The following is a 24,717-nucleotide window of genomic DNA, read 5'->3' as shown; positions in this document are numbered from 1 at the left end:
GGCGGTGCGCGCTGGGTCCGCCCCGCGGCGAGGCCGTTTCCAGGCTTTGTCGGTTCCCGGCTGCTTGAACTCGCTTTATTTTTTTTCCCCCTTTCTCTGCCCCCGAAGAGATTTTTTTTCCTCCCATAATGTCCTGATTCCCTGCTCCTGCTTTAAAACACCCTCCGGCCATACCTTTCCCCGCTGCAGTCCCTTTTCCCTGTTCTGTGTGTTAAGGCTGAAAAATCAATCGTAAGAATGGCTTGATTTTTCAGATCCTCACAGCAGGGAGCAGACAGTGGGGATGGCAGTCCCAGCAGTGCGGCGGCAGAGACACCCTCCAGCGAAGACTTCAGGTAAAGGCAATCTGCAGAACAGCATGATCGCCGGTAACACCCCGTTTTGAAGTCTTTGCCATATTGCTGTTAGGTGAATAGTAAGCAAGTACATTGAAGTCCCTTCGGAGCAGAAACCTCTGTGAAAGCATACTGAAGTCCCCTGGGTGCTTTTTCTGGAATACCTAGGGAATGGACACACAACTACAGAGCTCAAATAACGTATTAAACATAAACTATCACCTTTCAGTTTGAACTCTGTTTTCTTTGCTACTAATACTTGACATTTCTGTATTGACTTAGGTCTCCATGTAGATAATAGATAATTAAAATGTATTAGACAATTTTAAATGGACATCTTATCTTTCTACAGGCTCCGTAATGGAGTTGTTGCTCTGTATTACAACTATGGAAACATAGGAACAAAGAGGGGCAGTGACTTGTTCACAGCTGCTGAGGGAGTTCAGCATCAGCTGACACCACAACTCCAGACTTCTGGTCTAGTGGGCAAACCACTGAATGCGTTTCTGATGGGCCAGAAGTCACAGAGCGAGTTAGCTGTAAGCCAGAGAGAGATCACAGTGGTCCCCCTTCTAGAAGCAGGTGGTTCTGCACCTGTTCAGAGATACAAAACAATAATTTTTGCTTTTTGCTAACGATTTCTTCTTGTTTTTTAAAGCCTCTCCTTGCTGGACACTAACTTACCAACTGAAGCGGAGACTGAATTGCGCAGTTTTATCGCTAAGCGTCTTACTAAAGGAGCCCTGTTTGAAGGAATGGGGAATGTAGCGTCAGTGGGGCTGAGGTAAATTTAAAAAATTATTTGTGAATGAGAAACTGTAAGAAACATTGGCAGCATTGCACATCTTGCCATCTGCTGCTGCACTCTAGGTTTAATCCTGATTCCATGTTCTCAGTCTATTGCTGCTGTTAATAACAGCTTTACGCAATGGCACTTTCCTCTTTTTCTAGGTAGCTTTGAGAAAAATATTGTAGTAAATAATTTACTGTTTGAATATTTAAATGTGTTTATGACTATTTCCTTTTAAACTACTCTGGTCGCACCACAGAGGAAAAAAGAGAAGGTCTAAGAGCTCTATGTATGACCATAGGAGCTAGCGGGTGAATATTCTTTACAGAAATCACGGATGCCTGCTTTTTGCACTTATTTATTGTGATGTATCTGTAACAAAATAATTCTTTTTTTTTCTGCGTAGCATACCAGAATATAAAGTTGGTTGTTATTACTGTCGTTTCCAACAAGAAAATCTTCTAGAAATGGCAACACTGGAATCGGACATCAATGCTCCAGAATATGTGGTTTGTTTCTTAGGTGGCTCAGAGAAAGGTCTGGAACTATATCCTTACCTTTAACTTTCTTTATCTGTGTGGAGAGGGGAGATGATGTAAAAATTATATTCTCATTTTGTGTTTCCTACTTGAAATCAGCTCATTTGTACACACCTTCCAGTAACTGAAAATGTCATTAACAGCCATATACTGAAAGGGAAAAATGCAGATCTTAACCGATGCATCTTATTTTCCTTAAGAAGATACTTTCAGACTTGAGCTGGACAAATATGTTCAAAGTCTGAAGATAAACCTTAATTTGGAGGTAAGGCCTAATTTTTTTTTAAAGTGGTGAAAATTGCTGTTTATGCAAATTAATTACTAAGGCAATCTGGAAGATTTATTCTATAGAGACAAAATAGGCATTTTAGGTACCAGTATGAAACACTTGTGAGAGATACTTGATTCACTGTAGGGACAGTGAATGTCTAAAGTGCTAGCAACCACAAGGCAAAAGGGGAAAAAAAAGGGGGGGGACGGGACACAACTCTTTTGTGCCAGTCATAAATCTCTTAAAGGTTATTTGCAGTTAGATTCAGAGAGAAGAATGACTAATGAAAGATAATGGTCTACAGGAATGTTATCGATGTCCACCTGGATTCTTATCACTTCTGAATGCTAAGGAAGGATTTTTGGTGGTTTTCTTGTCACCATTTTTCTAATGGAAGCTATGCAGTTTAAGTCTTTCTCATCCTGTCTGCTGTTGCATGGGTTTTGCTCAGTACATACCATAATATTACGGTTCTATTTCTTAAAATGCAAAGCCCTTCGTTGCTGATAAAGTGTGGCTTTAAATGTCAAACTCATTATTTTAGTTTACTGTGGTTTGGAATTAAGAAGGCTCTGACATCCAACTATCTTAGCTTGAATAGATTATTAATAGGCTTCTATTTCTGTAGAAATCTAATTTGTAGTTGAAGTAGTAATGTTTCAACTCGTTACAGCAAAAAACCTTGGAGACCTATATTAACCCCTACTTGAGAAGCTGGTTTGAGAATGCCATATGCCCTATTCAGAGAGTAGTACAGCTCTTCCAGGAGAAACTCGCCTTTCTGTTACATGCTGTAAGTGTATTTCAAACTGGATAACTGAAAGAGGTTCAGAAGGAATCTCAGTGACTCCAACATGTTTAAAATGTTTCTTGCATTTGCTTTCCCAGCCAGGCGAAAATGAGGAACAACTTTTTTCTTCTCTCTCTCTCTCTCTTTTTTTTTTTTTTTTTTTTTTTAAATTCAGGGCAAGTTCTTTTTCCCTGCTCTGCTGCTAAGGAAGCACATAGCAATTTCTTCTATCAATTTTTATAGTTAACTCATTTAAAATTACATAGTAGTGTCCAAGTTGAAATTAGAATGAGAAAATTAGAAACAGCATGAGAAAGCTGTCCCTGCTATAATTCCTCTGAACCAAAGGAATGTTATATTGCGTATCTGCCTCATGTAATTCACTGGGAACAGAAAAGAAATTAACCCTAGCTCTTGTCCCTGAGTTTGAGGAGGCTTTGGATGGAATAACTAATAGAGTATAGCTGCTGTATTTCTTCTGAATGCAAAACCAGCTGCAATGACTATAATATGGAGTATTGCCTTCACTTCTACTCTTTCTCTGAAAAGAACAGTTTTTAAAGTACCACATTATGTATTTATTGCTAGTAACTGCAATATAGCAACAGTAGTAATATCAAAGTTGCATCTAGCTTTTTTTCATCTTTTTGTTTGCTTTAAGGCTTTGAGTTATACTCCTGTGGAAGTAAAAAACGCGGATGAAAGAACAGAAAAAGACATTAGCAGGTAAAGATACTTTGAGACCAAGGAACCTGTGAGTAACTTGGCTTTTGTGTATGACAGCCTCCTGTTTTGCTGTTCAGGAATTGTAAAGAAGCAAGCAGTTCACAAGAGCTTTTTGTGTCAGGTTTCTGGCAGCTGCCAGCCTCCAAGGACTTGTTCAGGAAGGCACGATGACCTCCTTGTGTATTGCCATGACTGAGGAACAGCACAAGTCAATGATTATAGACTGTAGTGGACCTCAGCCTCAGTTGCATAATGCAGGTGAGATTACAGCTGTGAATACTTCTTCGTGTTACTCACTTGTATCTGTGAGCTGCTGAGAGTTGTGGATGTTAGAGGTAGTTGAGGATATTCAGAAGCTCATAGGTTAGTGCCCAGAAAGTTTGGGTTCTGGCTGGAAACTACACCACCTGTTTTCCTGTGAGGTAGCAAAGTAGTTTGTTTTACCAGATGCACTGGAATTCTGGTTTGAAAATGGTAGATAATAAAATCCACAATGCATTTAGTTTGCAGACCATGAAACTAGGACTTGTACACTTCAGGGAAGCCACAAAACTTTTTTTTTCCCTGTGTATTTTTGACAAGTGTTGTGAAAAGGGATTCAACAATCGGAACAGAATTTCATGTGATCACTGTAGCTATGTTTACTTTTCTTTTCCACGTGTATTGTTTTTCTTAAGACTTATTTCCTGGCCCAGGTATACTATTACCAGTTGTTATGTGAGAGTGATTAAACTAGGTAAATGCAGCTGTCTATTTATGTTGAGCTCATTTACTTTTTCTCATCTCTTCTCTCTGTTCCTGAACACGTAACAGGAAGCAACAGATTCTGTGAGGACTGGATGCATGCTTTTGTGAATGGTGCTGAAGGTGGAAATCCGTTTCTCTTCCTGCAGATTTTGGAAAACTTTAAATTGAAGGTACCTGTTCATGTAGATTAAAGACTTGGAGAAGACATCAGGGTTACTGAGGGAGCAAATACTCTTTTTGCAGCAAAGAAAAGTTTTAGGTTACTTATGATGTCTATACATCATTAACTGATTAACTCTGAAGTTTGAGGACTGGCTTACTGTAGTTGACATGACCAGAACGTAAAGTAGTGTGAAAGTTTTTTCAGTGAGTACTCCAAAGGCATTGTCTCATATTTAAAATAAACTCCACTTTTTCTTAAAATACTGTTAATTTGAGCGGTGCACACACAATATCGTATAATTGGGTAACACGGATTCAGTAGTTAACACTTCTTAGGTGGTTGGTCATAATAGAAAAGGAGAGAACTCTTGATACAAGTTTGGGCATTATCAAGTTGTGGTGTCCGCACGTTTTGCATCGTTACAATAACAGTGGTAATACCCATCAAAGACAGTACTCAATTCTTACATTACTCTTGAGTAGTAATATAAAATTCCTATTGGAAATGCTTTTGCTTCTCCTGCTATTCTTCCTTCACTTTTCCATGTGATAGTATGTTTTCTTTCTATGTAGGAGGACAAGAAAATGCTCTGTTACTCTTTTCCCAGGCTATACAAGACATTAACAACCTGAAGAGGTTTATCCGCCAGGCTGAAATGAACCACTACGCCTTGTTCAAGTGTTACCTGTTTCTAAAGAACTGTGGCAGTGGAGACATCCTTTTGAAGATTGTTAAAGTAGAACATGCAGAAATGCCAGAAGCCAGAAATGTCGTGACCGTCCTTGAGGAATTCATGAGAGAAACATCAGTGGCTTAAAATTATCTTAATTATTCTGTACTGGTTTGAGGGTATTTTAAAATCCATTAATTTCTTCTGTGCAGCTTAGTTTCACTATTGCAGGATTTTTAATTTATATTTAAAAGTATTCCCTAAGTTGCAGTTTCATCTGCCTTTTCTCCTTTTTAGATAAAGCAGTATGAGCTTTTTTTAATGTATAAGTGTCAGATCATACAAACTCCTGCATAGTTTTCAGCGCGTAGCAGATTCTCCAAATGACTTGCTCCTTTTCTGAGGAAATAATGACATTTGGTTTTTACAGTCATTGCACAAAAAAACCCAAAACCAAATCCATTACCTGGCAAGCATTTCAGTGTTCTAAGTATTTTAAATATCTTTAAAATGATCATGTCTAATCATTAAGATCTGGTTACTTTTGTTTTAATATATAAAGAAGCACAAACATCTGGATAAATCATAGTAAATGAATTAATCATGTTTGTTTATAGAAGAGAACACAGGTAACAAGTCTGTAGTTAGTTTCCACGTCCTACTTTCAAATCGGCAGTTTGTTCTTCTGTTACTAGATAAACAACTTAATTGGTATGAAACAGAACTGCCTTAAGACTGAACAGAGTTTCAGAATCAGTTTGTATGTGCTTGTATGTATGCATACATACACTGGACAGACATGTTAAGTTCCCAGGCTATTTGATGAATCCCATTCTTCAGTAGTTTGCGTTGTGATCAAGACGTTCTTTGTATCTTCTTAGTACTCATTTTGCATAACTGTAAATAGGCGTATGTTTTTCAACTGTGGAGAATTAAACCTGAAAATTTTACAGATTAAATATTAACTTTAAATTAATAGAAACGTCTTCAGATCTTGAAGTAAACTAAGTTCTCAAGTTAATTATTCAGACTTTAAAACATTTCATTGTATTTCAGCAGTGAATTCTTACCCACATCATAGGACATGAATACTTGAAGAAAATCTTTGGCTACAGCTGGAATCAAAATTCACGAGGCCTCTGAGTGACCACATAAACGAGGACTATCTCTGCAAACCTGATACAAGCAAAACTCCCTGTTGCTTTCCTTTGCAGCAGAGGGTGTTTGAATGCCTAACTTAGGGCACTTGAACAACTCTCCCTGAAACAGTAACAGTCTTACTAATGCAGTTAAGTTTGACTGTTCTGCCAGTGCTGTATACTGTGATGATAAAAGTTGAACGCTTTCCTGTGACACCACTGTGTTGAACCTATAATAAGGTTTACAATAAAAGACATTCAAATCCTTAATAGCGTGCCTACATTAAATTACAAATGAGTGTTGTCCTTGATGTCTCCTGTTTAAAACCCTTTAAACACTCAATAAGACATGTCACCCTTTGTTGTTCTTGTACGTTTTTAACAAAGTTGGAGCACTGATGGTTTAGTATTTTGCCTGATCAGGGGGCAGGGAAGAGCTCAGCGCTCAAAAAAAAAAAGAAAGGTTGGACATGAAGAACAGGTCGCTGTGATCTGGTAGGAGTGTAAGAAATCGTTGCACTAGTCCTGTCCTGTTCCTTGTGCTTGCAGCTCGGTGGAGAGTTGGGCCACAGCCTTGTGGGACCAGATGTTCTACGCACTGGCCTTAATATTTACAAAGAGTAGGTCAGTCCCAGGCACAGCAATGCTGTTGGTGATAAACTTTTCCCGAGATGCAACCACAATTGCTTTGCCCCATCTTCATCCCTGGAAGTTTTCAAGAATAAACTGGCTGAAGTGCCGAACAACCCACATTACCTCTTAGCTGACCCTGTCTTGAGCAGGAGGTTGGACTAGAGAACTTCATGGTCCCTTATAACCTGAATTATCCTATTATCCCGTGACCTGTACTACACTCATTTAAACAAGATTTTTGTTCTGTTTGCTAGGTGAATTCTCATAAATCACTCTTCAAAATCCACATATTTTTAAGCTTAACTGTAAAACTTTGCTTAGTCTTGTTGGGGCTTCTCCTTTCCAAGGTAATGCATTGTTCAATATCAGTCCCACTGAATTTGTACTCTGTCACATGTGGACAGCTTCAGTCACAGCTTTTTCTGTTGCCAATTCCTTTTCCTGAATTTTCCCAGCACCGAAGGTGGCTGGCATTATGAAAAACAACTTCTTGCTTTCTGCAGCCTTTCTTTTAACATCGTCTTGCTTCTGCCAGCTTTGCAGTGACTTTGCCATTCAGTTACCTAACTACTAAACACAAGATGCTCACAAGTACACACACACACACACACGAAATAGACCCTGGTAGTTCATGAATTTGCAGGTTTTACTGGCACCTTCCCATTATAAATTCTATTTTAAAACACAAAACTAAAGGAAATTAAACAAAAGCATAATAAATAACGCAGAAGCAGCTGGTTTAGCTGCATGAATGCCTGGAGAGTACTACACACTTAACTTCCTCCAGCAATCAGCTATTCAAAGCTCAGGATGAAGCACGCAAAAGGTCAGAAGATGCTAAGATGTGCACTTAATTTGCAAACCTGAAAGATTTTTCCTGTAGTTTTAAGGGTCTGATTTAAAACCCTTTGGGGGGAAAAAGCCCAACAAACCAACCAAAAAACAAACATGCAGGATGAAGCACGCAAAAGGTCAGAAGATGCTAAGATGTGCACTTAATTTGCAAACCTGAAAGATTTTTCCTGTAGTTTTAAGGGTCTGATTTAAAACCCTTTGGGGGGAAAAAGCCCAACAAACCAACCAAAACAACAAACATGAACAAACAAACAAAACCCCCAAAAACCCAAACCCAACCAAACACAAAATCCCCCAGGCCTACGTTAAGAACGCAAGTTTAGATTTAACTGCTACAGACCTCTTGCAGTTTGAAAGATCAGGGTCTGGTTTGGTTTTTTGGGTTTCTTCCCTCTTTACCCCCAAAAGAAGGAGCATATAAAGCAATTAGTATTTCTCTTTCCAACACTTATGAGCAATGCTTACTATACAGAACATGATTGGAGCTATGGGAATAAAATGATAATGCGTTTTATGAGTGTGTGTGATCAAGGCTGAGTATCAAGGCTGCCAGCTTTTGGCTCCTTCTCTGCGACAGATATGCTGGAATTGGCAATATTTCTGTCCTTCAGGTTGCCTTCCTAAAACTATTTTTGCCAGCAAGAAAAATGTATGGTGCTAGCAGACAGTAACACTTCCTGTATTAACTGACAAAAACCGACAAAACCCACCTTACCTTCTCGCTGAAAGTCCTCGGCTACTGCATAAACAGATTTAAGTGTCTCGGAAAGCTCAGTTAAGCGCAGAAAACTAACAGCAAGAGCCGAGTCCCACATACGGTAGCAGTGATCTGCCTCCCCCTAGGAGAAACAAATCTGACAGGAACTGCTGCTAGTTACATCTTCATTTCTTTAAGTTACACTTTAACCCAATGTTTCCCAAGAAAACCACAAAATATTTTTCAAAATAAGCCTCCCCCTTCCACATTGGTGGAAGGATTTTTATTTTAGTTATCTCAAAATAACTAAATCAGTTGGATTGCAGTTGGAGGTTTGCTGCAGAACTTCCTGGATATGTTGTTCCCACTATTGATTCAAGAGACGGGAACGCATTGGCTCTGAGATTTTAAGACATTCAGTAGAGACTGATATTAAAAGAGAACAACCTTCCACCCCAATAAAAAATTTTAAACAGTCTAATGTACTTGGTTGTCAACTTCCCCGCAGTTCTGAGGTCAGTACTGCACTAAAGTGTCAGTTGTCAAATGGTGGGACAAAAGCTGAATTCCAATACAAGTCCCAAGCCGGTTCTGCATCCTTGTTACATCTCATGGAGAAGCAAAGCAGCGGTTCACTCTCCCCTTTATGACAGACACTTTTAGAGAGACATAAAAAAAGAGTTATCAATGTCATTATTAAAAGATTACATTGCAGAGCTCACACCCAATTGCTCTTTTGTTACATACTGTGTTAACTGTAGACAAACTTACAAAACTGTCTTTGAAAGTTTTTTCTTGGTTGTTTTTTGGCATGTGATGTAGAACAGCTCAATTTTATTTAAGAAAAAAAAACAAAACAGAAAACAAAAACCAAACACCAACAAAAAATTTAATGGATTCTGCACTCAAATAATATTGTTACAACAAAAATATACAGAATGTACACGATACAAAAATATTTGGAAACATACCATAGCCTCTTACCTTGCAAATATCATTTTGTTTTACTAGCCCTTAACGGGAAAGTATCATTTGTTCAGTATTTTAAGGCAGAAAATTACATTGTTTAGTGCTTTGTGTATAACACTTGGATGTGCTGTTAGCATTAGTAGCATAAGCAAAAGAAAAGCTGCATAAATCTAGCTTTATTTGCAAACTAAACAGACACTGTGGGGGAGTCAGGAGACAGTCAGTGACTAACGTATCTATTAAACTCACTGGAAATTAAGGTACTTTTGCTACTTAAATCAGGCCTAGGGAATATTTTGTGCTCTGTGTTGTAAAGTACCCTGAAACATAAATTTCCTGTACTATTACTGGCATTTCAGAAATACCTCATTAGAAAGCTTTTTCCAATTAAAAGCCAATGATTAATGGTGACATCAAAAATACATTTACCTTTAAACAAGCTTGGTTTCTGTCTTATGTGTGATTCTTTCTTTATAGAGCTGCAAAATGCACTGTTTTCCTTTATAACCAGCTCTCAGCATCAGTGATTGCAGAAGGAATTTTTGAGGTGTATCACAGAGCACTGTAGAGCAGCCACTACTATAAAAGAAACAGAACAGCAGCAAAATTCAAAGAGGCTAAAACCCCAGAGGTGCTGGCCTTTGTTCTCCAGATCTCAGTTTGCCTCCAGAGGTTGCTGGTGTTGAACTGCATCCATATTCTCCAGTTCCACTTCAGGTAAAGCCAGTGGATGGGGTTTCCAAAGCAGTTGAGCTGAGCTTGAATCTACGTAAACAGATAGACTTTGAGCTCTTTACTCACTGAAGTATGTGTGAAAGTCCTACCTGCTATCCTGTGAGACTAAATATTGGCACAAAACAGCAGCTGTCTTGTGAGGTCAGCAGATAGCGATTATTTTAGTACCAGCTCTAAATGTGTCAGATTCCATCCTTCATACCCCAGTTCAAATTGATCTAATCTGATTTAAAACATACGGGCAGTACAATCCATCAGAAGGAGCAAGGTCTTGGGACACAGAATCCCTGAGCTTTATTTCTAGTCCAGCAACCTCAGACAACAATTTCTCTGGCCTCCCCCTTCCCCACTGATAAAATACTTCCTACTGCTAAAGGAGCAAGTAGTGAAGAATCACAATATGCCACATAAGTGCTAAGATTCCTCATCGACTGATGGGGAAAAAGTGACACGAGATGTTGTCTTAAGAACTCGGCAAAAGTAAATTCATCAGCATTTTTACGACTCCTCTACACCTCACTCAGAGATTGTTTCTGCTAACCTCCTCTCCCATCACTCCATTACAACCCTCCCCCTCCTCTTTCCTGTATTATTACTGATGTGTGCAAAATTAATCTCTCCCTGTCTCCAAGCATCTAGGAATAAAAGGTGCAATTTGCAAGCCCCGTGGACTTTAATCTACCTGGTTCTCCTCCTCCTTTTCCTCCCCAGTTGTCTTAAGAACTCAGCAAAAGTAAATTCATCAGCATTTTTACGACTCCTCTACACCTCACTCAGAGATTGTTTCTGCTAACCTCCTCTCCCATCACTCCATTACAACCCTCCCCCTCCTCTTTCCTGTATTATTACTGATGTGTGCAAAATTAATCTCTCCCTGTCTCCAAGCATCTAGGAATAAAAGGTGCAATTTGCAAGCCCCGTGGACTTTAATCTACCTGGTTCTCCTCCTCCTTCTTCCTCCCCATGGCTGTCTGAGCCACTTCTCCCGCCTCTCCTGGGATGAGGGATCAGCAAGAGGCTTCGAGCCGGACCCCACCAGTGCTGTCACTGTGCTGCCGGCAGGTGCTCCTGGAGGAGCTGTACAACCAGCACCCCAGGCTCTCCCAGCCTGCATTACTACTCCCTATACCCATCCTCACCGGACCGGTGCTGCAATATACTTACTAAATGGGAAGTCCAGCACAGCAACGGCTTTTTTTTTTTTCTTCCCAAGTGTTGTGTCCTCACTCAAGGACACAAGCGTAAAATAACTTCCTCTGACATGCACAGTTCAAATCTGTACACTGGTAACAGTCCTTCCCTTTTGCTCTAGCACTGCACGTCTGTAAAGTTCAGTAGATTCACATTTTATCCGACTGATGTAAAATCCTGGCAGCAGCTGAAATAAAACCAAAACAATCACCAAAACCAGTCCCTCTGTGGACGGCTCCTTCAGGAACACGTTGCTGACTGTGACAAGTTGGAACCACAAATGAGCAGGATGGAGAATACTACGTCTCCGACATAAGCCAGCAGCTTCAAGGACATCTGGAGGTAAAAGAAAAGCCTGTTTGCTATTAGCTCTGTGGTGCTGCAACACTGTGGCACTCCTGGGTGCATTAGAAAACAATATAACTGGGTTTCCTGATACTCTGTAAAAACATAACAAGTTTTCACAGTATAATTTTAGTGATTTAAAAAAAAAATTATAAAAGCTTAAGCACTTTGCGCTGCTCCTGACTCCATGAGCTGATAGATTCTTAGCAAACATGCTCTGTGTACAACCTGCTCTATGTATGGGGAGAGATTTCAGCTGTGATGAGCACAAATGTGAGAGGGTTTCATTTCTTCACCCACAATAAATCTAGTACTGCTTTAAAGTCTGGCCTTTCTGATCCCCAGGGTTGCTTGTAGACTTGCTCAGACAGGGCATGGGGACACAGAATGGACGTCAGAAAGATGAACAAGAGTTTAAAAGAACAAGTCATAAGCTCAACCTCAGAGCCGTTTTCGACCAGTTCATGTAAACTATGCTCATCTACGGATAAAGGACCAAAGAAGGGCACCTGGATTACTCTGTTCAGCTCCCTCCTACTCCTAAGCAGAGGCAAAGATATGTTGGCCAGGGTCAGGCTGATGAAGAAACAGGTGGCTCTTGAACTTGTAGCTTGCTGCTCTGTTGGCCAGGGTCAGGCTGATGAAGAAACTTGTAGCTTGCTGCTTCACCTCAGAGCACATCACTGGCAGGCACAGAAACCTTTCCTGGGGAGAAACTGGTGGGCATTAAGTAGTTTTCAGTTGAGAAACCAAAAATAAAAGTCAATCGGTGCATACTGTACTCTGGTAAATTATAAGCAAAATAATCTGGGTTTTGTTGCAATTGAAATTTTCTACCAATATTTTCAAAGTTTTCCTAAAACTTCCAGGGGAACTCCCATTTCTGCTCACCTCTGGTTTAAAGGCATCTGTAATCAGAAAGGTTTAGCTATAGGTGAGGAAAGGAATGTCCTCCTTGCGTGTTAACCGTGCTTCTGTCAATATTCTCCTAGCTCCCCACTCTCCTGCTTGCCTGCTGCTCCCAGGGAGATGATCTCCACCACTACGAAACTCACAGCTCCTGACCTGAAACGATGCAGGCAAACTGTCATGACTCCTTTGATCTGGACCCAAACTGCAGAGATAAAATGGCATGGGGAACCAATCCCCTTCTCCAAAACGAACAGAGCTCTGACCCTTATCCCTTCCTCTTGTTCCTTGATCTGAGGGCCCATGAGCAACGTACTAGCCATGCAGAACAACAAAGGTGCAGTTGCCCTCAGAGATCCCATTCCTGTGCACAAAGGTGGCAAAAATTGTTTCTTTTGCAGGTAAGGCTTCTTCCAGGCTGTAGAAACACTTATTTTCTCCCCCCTCCCTTTCCCCGAGGCAACAGGAGTTTTACTAGTGCATACTGTGGGAGCAGAACTTCACCCTTCCAGAGAGACTTTTCCCATAAGAGGCAAAGAAGGGGGCAGCTGATAAGCACTTGTGAATGCCCCCTCTAGAAAGACAGACTCCTACTAGTTTGTGGTATCATCTGGCAGCAGCGATTACACAGCTGAGAGAATAAAGCCCACGATACAGAGACATTTTGCTACAGAGCAAACACAACTGCTACAGTGCCTGTGAGATGTGCTGTGGAAGGCTCTGGTGGCTGGTGACTGGGCACCAGAATGCAAATAGAAAAAAGGAAGAAAGGAGCTAGTCTAGAGAGACTCCTACGTCTGCTTTATCCAGACCATCAAATCAGGTGGGTAAAGGGGAGAGAAAAGGAGGGCATCCACATTCCTGGACTGTAGTTTGGCAGCTCTCTAAAGTGAGAAGCAAAATAACATAAGCACCTTACAGAGAAGTGTATCTATAAGCACTGCTTGTGCTACAGATGTTCCAGTCTGGTCCCCAGGTCCGTGCAGGCAGCTGTATGGACTGTGTTACAGACCAGTTACAGATTGCTAAAACCTGGGGTTGACCAACCTTAAAGAAAAAGGCATCATTACAACTAACTGTTGCTTGGAGCCCCTGAACGTCCATTGCCTCAGGAAGAGGCAGCCTCAAAATTTAGCAGTCACTTTAAAACCAGTTTTATCAGTTTCACAATGATCACTGTAACACCCTTTCCACTTCAGTGGGAAACCAGTGCTACATACAACCTGACTTATTCCACTGACTTCAGTGGACAGATTTGGCCCCAAATGGACTGTATGGCTGTGAAGGCTAAATAGTTCCCATCCTGCGCTGCTATAGGTGATCCTGGTCCCAGTTTTCTAGTAAGAACCTGCTGGAAGAGTTGAGATCCTTGCTAGGAGCTCCCTGCAGGCCAGGTGTTAGATCAACGTGGCCAGAAACAAAGTGAGGAGAAAACAGCACCTGATTGTCAGCTGATAAAAACACAATTGAACATTTGCCCTCCTTTTCTCCACCCCTCAAAAAAGAAACCCCAGTCACACACAAAGTGAGGAGAAAACAGCACCTGATTGTCAGCTGATAAAAACACAATTGAACATTTGCCTCTCCACTCTCCACCCCTCAAAAAAGAAACCCCAGTCACACACTCTAGCCACAGCAGGAAAAAAAATAATTAAAATCAAGTGAAACATGCACAGTAACAGTCACCTCTGGCTGGGTGTCCACAACACTCTAAGAGTTCCCAAGGTTTATAGTGCAATTTCATTTGACCTGTAGTTGAAGACCAGTCTCCATCACTTTGGGTGATCAAGTTCTGCTGATTCCTTTGAAAGATGCATAAGACAGGTTTCATTGTAGGCTAAAATACCTTAGGAACCATTCAAGTAATTAGACAGTAGCACTGGTATGGCTGAACAGTCAGATGTGTGCGTAGAAACCAAACCCAAGCTGCCTTGTGAGTACCATGCGAGTCTCTAATTAGTAAATGTCTGCTCTTTTTCCCTTTTAGTGTTCAGTAACATTGAGGAGATTTGTTCAACAACTGGCCATAATACCAGCACTGACCTGGAAAATACAAATATCTCATACAAAATATTGATGTGTGCTAACAAACCAAGTGATAAGTGCCCAGGTACAAGCTGCCCAATGGGAGCCCTGGCAGGGTCCAAGCCAGCCAGTATTACAGTACCTGCTAGATATGTGAACAAACTGATCAGCCCATTCTTTCATGAGATCTTTAAGCATCTCCTCCAGCACACACTTGTGTTCAAAAGAATTATCCTCCCCTATGTTAAATACAAAAATAGATCCTCCATCTTCATTCATTTAACATAGCTGACAGATGACTTCCGCTCTCCAGTTTTCTGTCCCATGTTTTCAAGGAGGGGGAGGTAGCTTTAGATCCAACAGGCTGTAGGCAAAAATGTTCCAGAAGATGGCAAACAAGACAAAAATGACATAAATAGAAAGGAAGATCCACCATAAAGTCTGATCTTGGAGTCTCTGCTCATAGTTCCTCAGGACAATGACACCAAGGGTGATTCCAACCATCACCCCTCCCAGGTGAGCCATGAAGCTGGGGTGTGGGCACGGTGGGTAAGCGGAGGGGTGGAATCGCAGCCACACGGCTCTTCCAAATTCAAAGCTCACTAGAACAAAGAAGGAAATAGAAATTAATTGCCTAGGTCTATCCCTTCTTAAGTCCATCTTGCAGGCAGCACTGCATCCCTGAAGAGACGGAGAGGGAGAAACTGCCCTGTACGGTGAGCATAGGGAAGCTGGGAAGCCATGGCTATGGAAGGGTTGCGGCGCACAGACATGAGGTCTCCCCAGTGGTTGGGAAGTGGTCTGGGTTTGTGGGAGTGTAGGCAGGTGGGGGAATATTCACCTTCCAAAACTTATACCAGAACCATAAAAAAAAAAGTGAGTTAGACTTTGAAGACAATTGTCTGTGATGAATACACGGCCTAGTTTCCCTTATCGTGCCACCCTAGGGATATGGCTGGAAGATAATTCATTAATGTGTGTATAATGCTGTTGCCATCCCAGATAGGAAGTGCTCTAGGAAACCTGAGAATTATAATTATGAAAGCATTGCTTGTTTGCAATTTCAAAGATGAGACATTTAAGTCCCAGGTCTTCACAAGTGCCACAAGCTACAGATGCTGGCTAACAACAAATCCTCATTTACAAATGTTTGTGTTGAAAGCCAAAACCTGCATTTGAGAGTGATGTGGTTTCTGCTGCCAGAAGGTCCAGCTGCAAGTTCTACCAAAACTGCTGCAAAGTCAAAACTCTCTGAATCAGCATGAACTCTTATGACAGGGACAAACAAAACAGGATTGCATGTGTGCCAAGTATTGCATGATACTTACTACAGATCAAGGCAACAGCCATGCGCAGCAGTTTGAATTGGCACTTCATTCCTGACCAGTTCTGGAAAAGAGACAAGGAAAACAAAGCGATGCTGCATGCAAACCTGGAGGGATTTTGCATTCAGATCTGCACTGGAAGACCATCAAGGACGACCATCCCTTGAAACAAACCCCTTTGCCACCTGGCTGTGAACTCTCCACTCACCACACCAAAACAACAGTTCTGTCAATCCCAGAGAACATAAACATAAAGGATAAATTACAGACATGTCCAAGTTATGGACAGTCCGCAACTTCTTTGCCTGGCAGTCTTACTGACTTTCCTTGCCTGAGATCCAGTTGGTGTAGCGTGGTCCTTGGCTGGCCTTGCCATTCTCCATTCTCCAGACAGATTAATTTTTAACATATTAGTATGATGTTTCACCTTAAATTCTGACTTATGAAAATATTTGAATTTACATACCCTGCAAAACCCTGTTGTATTAGGCCACATCAAATAAAATTATGTTAAGTAGGACCTAGGATTCAACACAAGCATCATTCTGGTTAACATCACACAGCTCATCATGATTCACCTGGAAGCCCAACACTGTCACCTGTCAGGCAATTTCTCAGTGCATTCAAGCCCTGCTGCACTTTTCCAGTGCTACTGCCTCTACCTCAGGCTCCCTGAAATTCTGCAACTCAGATCTTCTGCAGAGCACACACAAAAAATAAAGACCTCAATTAAAGCATACCAAGGAAACAGTGCCGTAAGAAAGCCTGGATTTGGCCTCCTCTGTCTTCAGGCTTGGTCATTAATCAATATAGTGGAATAAGAATCTCTGAATGATAGTCAGAAATCCTGGGAGAAATGTTTAAATTCCTCCTTTTCCACTTGCACCAAATTTCCAAGCAGAAAAAGAGATCATGTTCTGGGGAACTGAGATGTATGACAACACTATTATTAAGCGACTAAATGAAATTTTGCCTGTTGAAAGCAGTATGAGATACCAAGCTAGCCAATAAAAGGCTAGCTGAGGAATTAAAAAAATGCTTGTAAACTCTTCAGCCTAACTTTAACGGCACCCAGTGACTTTTCAGCCTGCTGAAGAAATATTCTGCAAACGTATTACACACATACACTGCAATACATAAATATTCAAGTTTTATGTGGGATCTGTCCATACATCACTTCTGTGACTGCAAAAATGCAGTCTCTACAAAGTAAGTAACTAATTTTCTCTCTCCACTGAGACACCTAACCCAGTCAGAAGGCTCTAAACTCATGTTGATTAATACTGTGCTGCTTCCTTCAGTTTGCATTTCCACGTAGCTGTTTTGAATTCCTCCCCTCACTCTTTTCCTTAGGGTGACATGCTTTATTGCTTCCCCCTGTTGGTTATTTTATGTATTTAATCCCAAGAATATTTATTTTTACAAGCAGGAATGTTTTCATTTCCGTCGGTTACCAGGAGGCACAAGGGAACAGAAGATTCAAGAGACCCTCCCTGCAACAGTCCCTCCCCTTCCCAGCATGCTCAAAGCACCTGTGCAAGACTGTGCTTTACCAGCAAATGGCCAGCGTGTCTTTCAGCATGCAGGAGCATCACATCTAGATACTAAGTGAGCAGAGAGAGAACAGGGGGGAAAAAAGGAGCATCACATCTAGATACTAAGTGAGGAGAGAGAGAACGGGGGGGGGGAAAAGGCAAAAAAACTCCAATAGAATGGGAAAGGCAGTAAAAGTAATTTCAGATGAGAAAAGAGGGAGCAGGTAATAGAGAAATATAGATGCTAAGGTAGCAATTGCTAAATAGATTTGGAGGAGACCAACGAACAGTGAAGTGACAGGCCACTTTGCAATGTTTTAAGAAGTCTAGTAAGGCAATTGGTGAAGACTCTCCACACAACTCTGGCAGAGCCTCTTCCTCTAAAGCAAACCAAAATTTCCTCCAATGTCTGCCTCTGACCCTGTGAATCTCGGTGTGAAGAAACCCTGTGTCTGCATTACCACACTGTGAGATAGAGGAAACTCCCTCCTGCTGCTGTTGGCCCAGTAGCAGGGAACACAAATCATACTGAAAATACCTATATATAAGGAGGCATTTCGCCAGTAGAAACCCTGTGGTATAGGGGTAGCCCCTCTCCTCCATTCCCTATCTCTCTGCCAGACACTCAACTGTCCTGATTTGGCAACAGCCCGCAGCTCATTCACGCTCTGAAAAGCTTGAAGACAGCAAAGGAGACCTATTCTGCTCAGGAAACCACTCACTTCCCTGCTCCCAGCTGCTACAAAGGCTGCCTGGAACAGCACCGTTGTGGGTTGCAGCCCGAGCCTGCTGACTTCACCGCATACAAGCATTAAATACAAGGTTTTCTTTTAGGCTTGACACAAGTACCACCACACACGCACATGTTTTCCAGCACCCATATAACAGACCTTCTGTCTCTAGTGCAGCCAACTCGCATTATCTTCCCACTCAGACCCCAGAGGAGGCCGCATTACCATAATTTTTATGGTTATTCTGCTCTGACATTGCTGGTACAGGACAGACATGCAGCCCTGTACCACCACACACAAATCCTAATCGCAGCAAAATCAGCTCTCTCAGCAAAGCCGGTTTTGCCCAGCGGTCAGCTTAGGAGTCACACAGGCAGATATGTTGGGCTTTGCCACCACCTAGCTGAGGACCTTGGATGAGCTCCTGTTTCCAGGTCTTAGAGGAACGACGATGCTGGTATTTACTGATCTTTGTGAAGTACTTCATTACGTGAAACGGCAAAAAGATGCATCACTAGTACGTCCAGGGTTCAGCTTCAGTCTGGGTTTTACAAATGGAGATAAGGGATATTCCACACACAAATCCACCAAATACTAAATTTCCTTAGGTACCCGCTAACATTACATGGCACATGCAGACAGAAACAAGTCTGCAACTTCTGCAGAGCCAGTCAGCTCCTCCTTTTCCAAACACTTGTCAGCCCCTGCAAGGAGAGCTGATAGCCTGGAGTACACTGATAAGTCTTGGATTACCAGCATCTTTGGCTTCTCCTGGCAAGCTGCCAGTCATCAGGATACCAAGCCACCAACTGCAGTCTAACATTCCCATTCCAGGACCACACCACTGAGACAAGACTCTTAACTGGGGCAAGCTCTGAATGACCAACAGCTGGCTCAGGCCCTATTTCCAATCCCTTTGGGCCACCAGGCCTGGCTCACTTCTGAAGAGGTTAGACAGTCATTCTGGTACTCACCATGACTATATTTGCCAAGTGAGCTGAGACAAGAGCATACACGCCTCCAGAGGAACCCACCACAGGCGCAGTCATATCAGCTACTGACACTGCCAGGGACCCTGGAAGAAAGAACAAGGGTTTGTGACAATTGCCAGCCGAATAAACACACTCTCTCCTACCCTACATTGCTGCTACTGTCCATTTTGTGCTAATTGCTGCAGGTCAGTAATATACAGATAAAGAGAAGCAGGGGTGGGAATCAATCGACTTGTGAAGCTAACTCAGTCCTGAGTACTGTCAAGACAGCGACTGATTGATTCTTTTGCACCTAACTTTAAAAGCAGCCAAGCAAGGCAGCAACGTATCTTCAAACCTATGCTGCAAAAAGGCACTTACACCCTGATTAAAATAAAAAGGAAGCAGGAAACAGACAAATGTCTGTGTCTTGTTCCTCACCCGAAGATAAAATAGAAGTAGCTCCCATGCTGGCAAGACAAATATTTGCATAGTGAGAAGGAACTGGGGACTTGTAACTTAGCACAGGCCTCTATCAAAGCACAGCCTGTTACATATAAAACTTCAAAGTAAAACGAGCTAAAAATAACCTGGATGGAGGCAGTAAACACAAGATAGCAAAATGACAGGTCAATCACATAAAGGTACCACTAATAACAATACATCCAAACATAGACCCTGCTTCTTCTTATCCCAGTTGGAGGCTTGGATCTGCTCAAAGCTCCTTTCATTTAAATTACTCTTAAAGTTTGCAGAGAGAGAGAGAGAGAGACAAAGGCAGACTTGGTGTCACAAGGCAAGGATAATGAAGATCTTTGTGATGAGCGGGAATGGAGAAAAAACACAATGGCAAATCTTGAGAGAGTCCTCGGTAGTACAGAATCCAACAAATTTCTTTGCTAATTGCTCAGCTGATTCTGGGTCAAGAAAGTGCTGAGGTTCCACCAGCCAACTCTGCTGACAGCTCCCTCCTTCACTGTATGGCCCTGAGACTTCTCAGCTCCTTAAACACTGCCATTAAGGAAAAAGTTAATGAGAAGTTAAGAAAGGAGTAATGAGAACTTGCAGTTAAGTCCTTGGACACCGCACTGAGCATTACCTTCGGTCTCTCAATCCCAGTCTCAACATGTCTTCTTAGTAAAGCCAGAGAAAAAACCATAAAAGCTCCCTCCTTCACTGTATGGCCCTGAGACTTCTCAGCTCCTTGCTCCTTGCCCTTTGGGATTAAGTTAATGGTTAGTTAGGAAAGGAGTAATGAGAACTTGCAGTTAAGTCCTTGGACACCGCACTGAGCATTACCTTCGGTCTCTCAATCCCAGTCTCAACATGTCTTCTGAGTAAAGCCAGAGAAAAAACCATAACAGTAGAGAGTGGCTGTTGTGGCCCATGTCTACATTTTACTGCTTATTCCTGATTGTTTAGGAGCTGTGTTATCTTTATATTGCCAGATCCTCAGCATAAGTATGCCTCTTTCTTTCTCTCCTGGCACATGTCAAAGAATAAAGCATGTTTAATAATTGGCTAACAACTCAAACAAGTAAGGGTATCATAGGATGCTTTCTGCGTGGGACTGTCCAGTCACATTTGTAGTTCCACCTTGCACTAAGAAGGGAAGTTTTCCCTTTCCATTTGGCACTTTCTTCCACAATTTATAGGTCATAAGGTGTGAGAGGCAAGTCTATGAGGATGTGGCAGCTTGTCTGAGAAAAAAATGGGATCATTTGTGTAGCAGAAATGAACCAATAATGCTAGATGGGCTAGTGAGCCTCACTCAGGCACTGGCTACAAGCCTCCAGAGCTCTGGGCGTTCAGCCCAGCCCAACACCCAATAAAACCTGCCTCTGGCCCTGCGGACCCTGCCAGCCAGTCTTTGGCCACAGGAATCAGAGGCAGCCGGCAACTCGCAGTGCTCGCCTGGGCTCAACTGCAGCAGATTCTATGCTAACTTGCTTCGCTTACCTGGCACAGATGTGCTATGTGTATTTACACATATATAAATGAAGCCCCAGGGTTTGGTACACAGGTCTATGTAGAAAAGCTTATGTCTGGAAAGTTGCAGATTGGAGACCACTTTAGTGCTTATTAAAATAACAGGCAAGGGACAGTGGAGCTGGTCTACTGACTCCTTTCTCTGCATTAAATAGCGTGGTGTTTGTACCATGCCTAGTCCTTTGTCCTAGTCCAATTCTTCTTTCCACAGTCTCTCTCCTGGAATGTAGGATTTATTAGTACCCAATGCAGCCCATTTTACAAAGGCTTTATCTGCTCATTATGGAAAAAATAAAATTATGTAGCTGGAAAAAAAAAAATCACCATAAATCTTGAACTAAGGCAGTCAATTGTTGTCTGAGTTCCACTGTGAAGCCCTTGGCTGTTCTCACACTCTCCTCCTGTTTTAATGAGATGTTGATCTATTGTCAGCTAACTTCCATCACCTCCAAACTGCTGGAAATGCCAAATGTAAACAAAAGCAATACAGCACAACTAAAAATCAATCAAACCCCATGGCTTCATGATTAAATGAATTTCCAGATTCGTGTGCACTGCTCACAACCTACAACTGAATACTTCTTGCTTACTCAAGCTGTAGAAAGCAGACAGCACAGGACAAATGGAGGAAGAACTGGCACAGGACCTGGAAAAAAAAAAAAGACTCTTCATGCAGGGATGCCTGTGATGCCACCTTTCTTCTAGGTCTCTGCGGGACACAAGAGGAAAGGAACAGCATGACCTCCACACGCAGGAAGACCATCTAAAGCAAGGCTATTTTAAAGAAACAGGTTGTTGGTGCTTTTTTAGCAGGTGTCCTACACAGAGCCTATGGCTAGTTAGAAACAGATGTCAAGTTGTAGCATATTTCCCATTTCCAGCCTCCAAAAGAATTTCAATGCACAGAAGATCAGTGACTGCTCTTCTCCTGCACCCAAATGCCACAAAACATTTATCCTACACAAAAGTCAGCACAGACCATTTTCAGATGCTTCTCTATCTGGGGCATCCAGAGGTGTCACCTACCTGCCACAACTCCAGCAACGTACACAAAACTGATCCTCGCAGCTCCATGCACCATTTCCAGGGGAACCCCAACCAAGAGCTGAAGGACAACATTGAGTCCAAGGTGTTCTATCCTGCGGCAAGGAAAAACAACAGTTGTCCTCTTTTCTAACTCTGTCTCCCTTCTCTACCCTTGAGACAGAGATATCTTGGAAAGGAAATCAAATAGCACCTGTTTCATGAACATAGATTGTAACACTGAGAAAAACAATGGTTCCTGAAAAAAATCAGACGGAGAGCTGCAATGTTTGTTCCCTCCTTGCTGCTCATTATCTTTTTCATATCCACCCAGGTCCTTTCAGCCAAAGACCTCATAGCATGTTTGGCTCTTAGTGAGACTTTTTTTTTTTTTTGTTTGAAGAAGTTAAATGACTTGTCCAAAAAAGCAGCAAGATGGCAGCAGAGCCTGGAACAGAAGCCAGAAACTTGACCTGCTTCTCTCTTCTCCCTCCTAATGATACAGCCTTTCCCTGCATATATTACACTGCCATGATGAGGAGTGGATATTAAGTCAAAAGCAAGGTAAGCCTAGCAGTCCCAAGACAGTTGCCGTTTTCTTGTGACACATAATGCTGCTTTATTGTTTGTGCTGTCTGACCCTCACCCTTTTCTGCTGTGCCTACTTCAATATGATCATGGTCAGAACGGGAAGCAGAGGGCATTTTCATCTCTGGTTAGGTGCCCAGTGAGACACAAGGTATATTCACTGAAGCCCTCTGTTCACCTACCCTTGTTCCCTTTACAGTCAATAGCAAAACTCCTGCTGAACACGATGGGAAAAGCTCAGTTGAGACTAGTCTTTCAGAAAACCCCACTGCGCACATCAGGACGTGCAGGACCACTTGCAGCCTAGAGGTAGAGAGTGTGACAGCTAAGATGTGCATATTTGATAAAGACTCCAGTGCAGCAGTTTTCTCCTGTGCTGAATCAATAGTTTCAAAGCAAGTTATTTGTTGTTCTAATCAATAGTACTTAACAAAGCTGTCTTGCTACTTTTCAAAGCTCTATACAGATATTTACGCATGCCTTTGCCATCTGCAGGATCTTCCAGTGATGTAACAACAGCACCAAGCCCCTGAACAGGGTCCTTCTCAACCGCACAGCACACTGTGCTAGTGTTTGAGATTTACCCTGGGCTCACAGGGCTGTGACCTTGCTGAATGGCCACATCACACTGGACCCAGGGATATAGTGCTTTCTGTATGAAGAGTGCCCAAATCTGCTTACAAAGTAGGTGGACGTAAATGACACAGTGGTACACTTAACACAGAAGGCTAGCATCTTTTGGGGGAAAGAGTGCAAAATAGCTAATGCATTGAAAATCTACATCCTATTTTATACAAGAAAAGGACTGCTCACAGACAGCCACTAGCAATCTTTGGTTTAAGTTACATGCATTTTTCACTGTTTTGGTCTTTCTTCATGTTACCATAGCAATTTCCCATATACATCAGAGAAAAATGCTGATGGTGAGATGCAGTAATGACAGAACAGTCTCATAAACAAGAATTTAAAGTTGGACCGGAAAAAACTGCTAGAAATGATGCTGCAGGAAACAGTCCTTTCCGGATATCTTAATAGGTTTGTTTCCAATGAATTTCTCTCCAAGGATAAATTTCTCTCCTGCACGAGACACTCAGCACTGCAATTTGTCATCATGGGAAACTGCTGCATGTAACTGAGTGGTTTTATTACCTTGCTCAAGACTTTTGAAGCCACTGGGCATGGGCATATTCTGACACCCATTCTGATCCTGCATGTTCACAGAACTTAGGAACTAAATTAGGAACAACCAGCAAAGGTCAAACTGAGATCGCAGAAAAGAGTCAAAGCATCCAAGTGCCCTTTTACAGAGGGGAGGGAAGAAGCTTTGGCTGGCACACAGTCAGCGTCACGAGGCGGCACCTGATATTTTCACACAAAGCACTGGGTCTTATTTTTCAAAGGAATCTTTTGTAAGAGCTCGGCAAAGTTTATCGTAGACTCTAAAGTGACTGCCCTGATTCACAGCTGTTCTTAAAAGACTTTCCAGGAGCAATCCCGTTTGCTTCTCCTCCCCATCATGCTAAGAGCTTTGAAGGCTCCACAGTCAATAAGCACCCATAAAATATAATTAGCCTTTGCCAGTGCTGAATGCGTCATTCTTGAAATGACAATTTCATTGATTTATTAAAGACTTTCTCCTTCCCCGGGACCAAACAAATGGGACTGAGCATCAATGCAAGTCATTTGTTATGGCAGTGTTACAAATGCGTGGGCCCCAGATAATCAACGTCTGCTTTCCATGAAAGCAGAAGGGCAGAATTTACAACTTTGCCTGCCTTTTCAGCCCTTGACAAAGCTCCCTCCATCAGGACCAACACACAGCCCGTGCATTTTTGGAATCTTTCTAGAGGCACAGCCAGCCAAGCCTTAGCAACTGCTGTCTTCTCTGACACCTTCAGGCTGTCACTTGCTCTTCAAAAAAACAAGCTGAGTGCACTAAATTAAGGAGCAGTCCACATTACCATTTTAAAGTCTCAGCTGGAAGCAGGATAACAATAGACCCCATGGCATTGTGTTAGCCTCTCAT

General features: G+C 42.1%; 3 protein-coding genes across 12 annotated transcripts in view; 1 reads left to right on the top strand and 2 right to left on the bottom strand.

The window, feature by feature from the left end:
* The window catches only part of CUNH17orf75 (chromosome unknown C17orf75 homolog), an 8,794-nt gene extending 2,357 nt beyond the window's left edge, over positions 1 to 6,437 (top strand). The window contains exons 3-11 of the mRNA XM_009287727.1: positions 255 to 335; positions 994 to 1,119; positions 1,532 to 1,672; positions 1,872 to 1,929; positions 2,609 to 2,728; positions 3,387 to 3,451; positions 3,573 to 3,709; positions 4,265 to 4,368; positions 4,969 to 6,437. Of these exons, the coding sequence (XP_009286002.1) occupies positions 255 to 335; positions 994 to 1,119; positions 1,532 to 1,672; positions 1,872 to 1,929; positions 2,609 to 2,728; positions 3,387 to 3,451; positions 3,573 to 3,709; positions 4,265 to 4,368; positions 4,969 to 5,178 (1,042 nt within the window). The 3' untranslated portion in view covers positions 5,179 to 6,437. The remainder of the gene's footprint in view (positions 1 to 254; positions 336 to 993; positions 1,120 to 1,531; positions 1,673 to 1,871; positions 1,930 to 2,608; positions 2,729 to 3,386; positions 3,452 to 3,572; positions 3,710 to 4,264; positions 4,369 to 4,968) is intronic.
* The window catches only part of ZNF207 (zinc finger protein 207), a 37,568-nt gene extending 17,787 nt beyond the window's left edge, over positions 1 to 19,781 (bottom strand). For all 10 annotated transcript variants that reach the window (XR_002086309.1, XM_009287682.1, XM_009287683.1 and 7 more), the window contains exons 1-3: positions 19,769 to 19,781; positions 18,108 to 18,110; positions 11,146 to 11,159 (exon numbers count right to left, since the gene is read on the bottom strand). The gene's annotated coding sequence lies outside the window, so the exon portion shown is untranslated. The remainder of the gene's footprint in view (positions 1 to 11,145; positions 11,160 to 18,107; positions 18,111 to 19,768) is intronic.
* Positions 14,860 to 24,717, bottom strand: part of RHBDL3 (rhomboid like 3) — a 63,753-nt gene continuing 53,895 nt past the window's right edge. Inside the window, 4 exon segments of the mRNA XM_019474233.1 lie at positions 14,860 to 15,131; positions 15,858 to 15,918; positions 19,095 to 19,195; positions 22,107 to 22,219. Of these exon segments, the coding sequence (XP_019329778.1) occupies positions 14,860 to 15,131; positions 15,858 to 15,918; positions 19,095 to 19,195; positions 22,107 to 22,219 (547 nt within the window).

The sequence above is a fragment of the Aptenodytes forsteri genome, unplaced genomic scaffold (assembly GCF_000699145.1).
Source record: "Aptenodytes forsteri isolate BGI_AS27 unplaced genomic scaffold, ASM69914v1 Scaffold153, whole genome shotgun sequence".
NCBI lineage: Eukaryota > Metazoa > Chordata > Aves > Sphenisciformes > Spheniscidae > Aptenodytes > Aptenodytes forsteri.
Note: the sequence above shows the minus strand (reverse complement) of the source record. Positions and strands in the feature narration are given on the sequence as shown.